General features: G+C 45.2%; 1 protein-coding gene across 1 annotated transcript; it reads left to right on the top strand.

Moving 5' to 3' along the window:
* The first annotated feature begins 660 nt into the window (after positions 1–660).
* Positions 661–6,528, top strand: LOC121956030 (inositol hexakisphosphate kinase 2-like). Its single transcript, XM_042504124.1, has 5 exons — positions 661–1,259; positions 3,887–4,118; positions 4,226–4,395; positions 4,536–4,711; positions 4,801–6,528. Exons 1-5 carry the CDS (start codon positions 1,046–1,048, stop codon positions 5,419–5,421), a joined length of 1,413 nt encoding a protein of 470 aa, XP_042360058.1. The 5' UTR covers positions 661–1,045; the 3' UTR covers positions 5,422–6,528.
* The last annotated feature ends 703 nt before the right edge of the window (positions 6,529–7,231 follow it).

Genomic DNA, 7,231 nt, shown 5'->3' with positions numbered 1-7,231 from the left:
CTTGCAAGTTGTAAAGCTGGGAATCTTCCCATCCCATATGATTTGAACATGGCATTAGTCTCTGAACATCACTTTTTTGTGCCACTGTTGTGAGCAAAGGCTATCTTCTTAGGCATCCTATCAAACATGTCATAATAATACAAATATGTTTATCACTCATAAAATCACACATTTAAATTGACTTGATATTTTACATGCACCAAGTACTCCTTCCACCCAAACAGCCCCTTCAGTGTTGCCCCATTTATTGCTGAGACATGCTAATGTCAGTCAAAATTTCATATTAAAAAAAGAAATTGCTTGCTTGCAGTATGCATGTCCGTCTTGCCATTTTAAATTCCTCGCAGCAGTTTGCTGCGGACGTTGTTGAATAAGAAATTTGAAATGCATCCTGCAGGTGTCTTCAAATTAACAGGAACGACGGAACTAGCAAGTACATTGAAAAAAAATGCCCTTAGTGTTGTGTTTTTGTGTCTAGTATTTTTCCTGTTCTCCCCTCCCCCCTTGTTTTCTCCCCTTCCTCTTTGTTTGCTCGATCTGCTTGATCCTCTCCTAGGTGCCTTGTCTCCTCCCAGCGACAGCCGCGGCTCTGTGATTGGCTGCCTGTGAGGAGAGGCGGGACCTGCTGGCTGTTGGTGCTGTTTTTCTCGCTGGAGGATCGTCTCTGCCGTCAGTTTCGGTAACAGTCAGGAGACGAAGACGACGGAACCACATGTCGCCTTTACACGTATCAAGCAGCTTTTAAAGCTACAAAACTAGCGTTTTATTAAACGTACAAACACGGAGATTATCCAGCCCAGCGGAGGAGTTTTATAATTTGTTCTTCGTAAAGGACACGAAGGGGAATAAGGGATTTTGTCGCTGCCTCCGTCCTTCCTGTCCAGCCCTTTGTTTTTCACTGCTGTGCTCGAGCAGGCGACCACTAGCGCCCCCGCGCGAGTCGACAGGAAGGAGCTCGAGGATAGGGAGCCACACGAGCGGCCGAGCCTCTTGCCTCCCAAACGACGTGGGTCCCCCCAGCTCACTTATCCGATGCGGAGTGAGGATGAGTCCCGCTCTGGAAGCCCTCATGCAGGCGGACGGGACTCCTTATCCCGGAAAAGGGGTGATGCTTGAGCCATTCGTGCACCAGGTGGGGGGCCACTCCTGTGTGCTACGATTTGGGGAGCAAACAATATGTAAGCCCCTCATCCCCCGGGAGCACCAGTTCTACAAGAGCCTACCTGCAGAGATGCGGAAGTTCACCCCTCAGTATAAAGGTAAGACCCCCCATCCCGAGTCTACAGGAAGTGTCTGTGATGTAAGTGTTAGCTTCAACCTTTTTTTTTCTTTTACCTATCCATGTGCGAACAGTGTGTAATATATAATGCACTTTTGGTGCATTTAATATATCATTGCACAAATATGCATGTGTGCTGATCATCTGGATGTTATTTTGCCTGTGATTGTAATGGATTGCTGCACGAGCTTAAAGAACATGGCGTACACATCAACACTGCAAAATACATTTTGGTATTTATAGACTCCTGTTTTCAATGGACACATACTGTAATATGACTTGTGTACAGTCTCATGCTGGAGCAGTTGGCAGGCACCACAGGCAGTCTTTTGGATGTGACCCTCCTGTTCAGCTGGAGGGAGGTGGGGTTTCAAGTAGCATCCAGGCTGAGGGCCAGACTAGGATGAGTAGCCAGAGGTCTTTTGAGAGCCGAGCCTGGCTTTTAAGGCGGCTTCGGTTTCAAGATCAGATAGACTTCCACAGGGATCAAAAATAAATGGGACAGATCATCATGGAGTAATTCACCAGTCACTTGAGGAGATTTCCAGGTCTGGCTTCCAGGCCTTCACAGAGATGTGGACACAAATACTCATTTTCACCTTCACACATGGAATTGTAATATTATGTTCCTCTGGTTGTATCCAGATCAATCAGGTCTCACAGTGTCACCCACAGACAGTGACACCCAGAACATGCTGATATAGACGTCTTAAGGCGGCCGCATGACGGAGGCAGGACACACCAGTACCTGACTCCTGAGTAATGCAGCATGGGACTATTAAAAGAACCAGGATGAGGAGCAGGGTTTGGAGAGTAGATGGTAGAGGACTTCTAGGGTCTTGTGTTCTGCTTCCCAAAGGATGGAGTCATTATTTTGCATCAAGATGAAGACATTTTTACTACATGTAACAGTTTTGGGGACCCTCAGTAGCTCTTAATGAAAGTAAGGATGAAATCCATACCCATTCACTGAACACACAATATAATATATCATTAAACATCACAACGATGTAGACATCCGTTCAATGGTTGCAGCATTGTCTGTATTGACGTAAAGCATGATGACTGTGAAGAGGATTTCAGTTTCCAAATAACACTCATGAAGGTCAGATTGGACACTCAGAACTATTGAACCTAATAAAACAAGCGACATTGACGATAATCTGCAAATCAGTCCCCGAGCCCCCGTTATACAATGGCCATTTCATACCATCAGGCGATATAAATTAATTGATGCAGCCATTTCACTCATTTATGAGCCCTGATTGTGAATCAAGTCGGCAGTGACTCATAATTTCCCACACTCACGGAGGTGGTGTGATGACACTGCAGGTCTGAGTGGACAGCACAGTCCATAAGGACAGACTTAAGAGGCTGGGCCTCCTGCAGGATGGTGATGTCAGTGCGCATGACATCAGCCAGGCCCTGGGCTGCGGAAACGTGTGCTGGGTCCTAAAGCCTGCTGTTTAACATGCAAAAAAAACTACAATGCATTTTAAAACATTGTCTCTGTTTGGATCGATTGTTCTCAGAGTAAATGGATATTTATTCTCTCTTATTCAGTGGCTGCTCAGTAATGTGACTGCTGTTTGTGTTGTTGGATGCAAAGTGTATCGACTCGGATGCTGCGTACATATCCCGGTCACTGTCTCTCTACCAGTTTCGGCCTCATCCATCTCCTTCCTGTCTGTGGTTTATCTCCATCAGCCACTGCAGCTGTGATGTTTATTCTCAGTGCGACACCTCCCCCACGCCACAGAGACGTGCAACACACACAGGCCCTTTTAGGGACTTTTACTGGAGGCAGGGGGTCTACTGGAGTGCTTGTTTGTGGATCATGTTGTAATTTAGGATAGTCATAAAGGTACACTGTGTATCTTTGATCATTAAACTGATTCTAGAAACATCTGTTAGCCCTTCTATGGCTCTCTCGTTTGTTTTTGAGCTTGTAAAACTGGTCCAAACAAACTGCGAAAGGACGTTTAAATGCCCTTGCTTCATCTAAGCCCTGTGCTATGAACTGTGAAGACACACTCACTGAAATATGGTGTAGCTCAGATTATTTGTAATGTGGTTAAGAAACTCTTCTCTGTTGCTTATTGTGAAATGTACATTTTTGCATGTGAAAAGACAGAACTGCACTTCATTTTCTCATGTCATTGACTGCTTGTAACTGAGTTATTGAGTGAGTTTCTTGAAGATGTTTGGCAGTTGCTTAATAAATGTCTGCTCAGTTTGACACATTTCAGCCTTGTGTGATATTTTGTCTCTTGCTTCCTGAGTCATATAAACACTGTTTATGTTACAAATTATGTCACTCTTCACACAAAATGCTCTGTTTGTTAATGTACTGCTTTCCATTTCCATCTGTTTGTTACATCTATCTACCGCATAATATGTTTGTGTGTGTTTGTGCATGTGGAGATGTAAAGCTGCACATGGATGTATGAATGTGGAGGACATGTTTTTGTGAGGCAGGTTCTCTGTTGGATAAATGATTCTGACCTTATATCATACCGGTTATTATAAATGATTGCCATTATAACACTGATTTCAGAGATCAGTACTGATAACCGCTCTCTGGCGCTCCTTCTCCTCTTCTTTTAGGTGTAGTGTCAGTCAGTTTCGAAGAGGATGAGGAAGGGAACCTGTGCCTCATCGCCTACCCCCTCCACAGCGAATCAGGAGACCTAGAAAACAAAGATCCCTCAGCAGACTGCGAGCCCAAGAGCAAGATGCTGAAGTGGAGCAACAAGAAGCAGTCCTCGCTGCTTCTGGAGAACGACAACTACAGCAAAGACCGAGCTCGACACAGCCGTAAAGAAGACAAGATCATGAGGTGAGGATGCTTGGCATTGCACATTGATGCTTTTGTAGGAGACGACACACTGAAAAAGTTCTGTAACACCAAAGCTGACTTTTTTTCTTGCCTTGTCACTTTTGCAGTTATAATCGTGATGAGATGCAGCAGCAGCAGCAGCAGGCTGAGGTTCTCTACTTCAGCCTGGAAAAAGGCAACGTGGTGCCACAGATCAAACACAACCCCTGGAGTCTCAAATGTCACCAGCAGCACTTACAGAGGATGAAGGAGAATGCGAAGCACCGTAACCAATACAGTATCCTTTCAGGAGTGAACAGCTGCTATTGTGTGTCTGAGGGAGGCAGACGGATGGGGCTTAGATGTTGATAAATGCAGATGTACACTGTGTATTTATAGGTCTTTAGCTGTGGTGTGATCCTTGACCCCCTTTCACAGAATTTATTCTCTTGGAGAACCTGACATGGCGCTACACAGTACCGTGTGTCTTAGACTTGAAGATGGGGACTCGCCAACATGGCGACGATGCATCAGAGGAGAAGAAAGCCAACCAGATTCGCAAGTGTCAACAGAGCACATCAGCTTCTATTGGAGTGCGTCTTTGTGGCATGCAGGTACGGCAGAGATGCAACACAAACGAATTTGCATTGAAGTTGATTTTGCATTGGTTGCTGTGGTGCTCATGCTTCTGTGTGACCTGCAGGTGTACCAGTCAGACTCTGGCCAGCTGATGTTCATGAATAAGTACCATGGCCGTAAGCTGACCCTTGCAGGCTTCAAAGAGGCTCTGTACCAGTTCTTCCATGACGGGCGCCGCCTACGACGAGAGTTGCTATCCCCAGTGTTGCGCAGGCTCCGTGAAATGCAAGCTGCCCTGGAGGCCTGTGAGTCGTACCGCTTCTACTCCAGCTCCCTGCTCATCATCTATGACGGAGACCCTCCCCGGACTCCCACTAGACCCAGGCACCGTGGTGGAGAAGAAGGTGATGAGGATGAGCCATCTGATGAAGAAGAGGAGGAGGAGGAGGAGGACGATGAGGAGGAAGAGGAAGGGGCCTTTGGTTTCCCTCGTTCCTCCTCAGCAGGCAGCAGCACCAGTGTGGCCGGAGGGAGCAGCAACAGTGGCAGCAGCCGCTCCTCGCACAGCACAGGAGAGGCCAGTAGCCCCGCAGTGGACGTGCGCATGATTGACTTTGCACACACCACCTGTCGGCACTATGGAGAGGACAGTGTGGTGCACGAGGGCCAGGACAGTGGGTTCATTTTCGGCCTCCAGAACCTGGTCACCATCATCTCCCAGCTGGAGGATCACAGTACTGACTGAGCCTGGACTGCAGCAAACATGGTCTAAATTTCAAGCATGGGGAAAGCTCGCTGAGCAGAAACCCTGCTACTCCAAGGTGCATCGCCCTGATGGTTACGTGGGGGTCTGACCTTCCTCTGCTCGGAGAGAACCTCAGACACCTCAGGGTCAGGGGAGAGCGGGTGTGGTCGCTTCTGCGCTCTCCCTCACCTGCCAGAGGACAGGGCTGCCTGTGCCCTTACTTGCACTTTTCTTTTTCTGAGACTGCTCCTTTTCTTTGATATACGTGGTAGGAGAAATGTTGTATGAGGTGGAGGTCTCTCAACATACACAGGGACTCCTGTAGCATCGTAGGACCCTCCCTCCCCCTCTCCTCCTCTGGTACAGACGAGTTTCTTTATTAAGTTCTCTCTGAGAGAGAAAGAGCGAGGCAGAGATAATTGAAGCATAGTTTTAGGAGCCTGATGTGGTGCTTTACCTGTGATATGACATAAGTTTTTTTTATGAAGTTTGGACTCCCCAACAGCACAGCACATTATTAGTGGGGACGTTGACTGTACAAGCTGACCTTGGCTGGCTAGGTCAGCAGCCTTGTAGCAATTGACAACATAAGCTTCGGAGAAGGACATTATGTGTTTATATTGGCGTCTCTTAAGACCCTCACAACAAACATGGTTTGTGTGTCCACCGGGCACTCGGATTTACACGTTTTGATGGAAGAACAAGATTATTTAGGTCTAGAAGAAGGGATTTGCCTTTTTTCAAGTGTTGCTCTCCCATTGTACTTTTTTGCCTATAAACGAAAGACTTTTTTTAAAAGGGTAATATCCTTGTTTTGTCACTGTCTTTGTTTTCGTCTGATTTTCTCCTCTTCATTCCTGAAACTTTGACTAAACAAAGAGAATATATTGATTAAAAACACTAGCTACAAAGACTATATAGAGATTATTTATTTGAAAGGATTGTTTAAAAACTAAAAAAAATGGAAACAACTACATTCCATATTACCACTCTATCTGTTCTGATACCGACTTTGATTTATTTTATTATTGCAAGAGCCGATATGTCTCTTGTAAACCTGTGTGTTAACAGTGTCTTGAAAAATAAAGGCATTCATTTGTGATATAACTCTGTCTATATTGTGTTCATTTACAGTGTGTATAACATGCATTCACTGGACAGGAAGGTGTGAATTGGGGAAATAAAATGTGAGCAGGGTGCTGACACTAGATATGTTAATGCAGCTGGAAGAGTTGCTCAAGCCAAAGTTTGCACTAAAGTGGAAACTGAGTCATCCTTTGAGCTGAATACTTTTGAAAACTTACACATTTTACAAAGACCTTGTCATCTCTCACTTCACACAGCTGCGAAAAAAAGACTTTTGTTTCTAAACCAAAGTGATGCATCTCTTACACAACCTTCTTAGTCAGCAAAAGAAGTTTTGTCTTTGCAGGTGAAAACATGTTCAAATGCTCACTTTGCATCTGAGACAGTGGGCCTCATGCAGCAACATTCTCCTAAATTTCTCTTATATTTTCTCTTAATTTTCTGGTAAGAGAATAATTTAAAATTAGATAAAATCCACCCAGCTTTCTATGCAGTGTTTCACTTAATTCTGAGCTGTTATTTATCAAACCTTCATCAGATCATACGTGAATCAAAAATGGACAGGCAGGTAAAACATGGCTGATTCACTCTGATGAAGGTCTTATGGACCAAGAGGTCAGAATAATGCAGAACTGCATAGCTCTAAGTGTGTGTAATCTACCAGTTTGGAGATCAGAAATTTTGTTTTCCTCTGCAGAGAGATGCAAAGCAGATAGGTTTAGTT

The sequence above is a fragment of the Plectropomus leopardus genome, chromosome 2 (assembly GCF_008729295.1).
Source record: "Plectropomus leopardus isolate mb chromosome 2, YSFRI_Pleo_2.0, whole genome shotgun sequence".
NCBI classification, from domain to species: Eukaryota; Metazoa; Chordata; class Actinopteri; order Perciformes; family Serranidae; genus Plectropomus; species Plectropomus leopardus.
Note: the sequence above shows the minus strand (reverse complement) of the source record. Positions and strands in the feature narration are given on the sequence as shown.

What these genes read in the sequence shown, in the direction of transcription:
- LOC121956030 (XM_042504124.1), top strand. Translation starts at nt 1,046, where the DNA reads ATGAGTCCCGCTCTGGAAGCCCTCATGCAGGCGGACGGGACTCCTTAT. An exon ending in AAAGAAGACAAGATCATGAG is followed by an intron (nt 4,119 to 4,225) that starts GTGAGGATGCTT and finishes TCACTTTTGCAG; the next exon opens with TTATAATCGTGATGAGATGC. An exon ending in GAAGCACCGTAACCAATACA is followed by an intron (nt 4,396 to 4,535) that starts GTATCCTTTCAG and finishes CCCCTTTCACAG; the next exon opens with AATTTATTCTCTTGGAGAAC.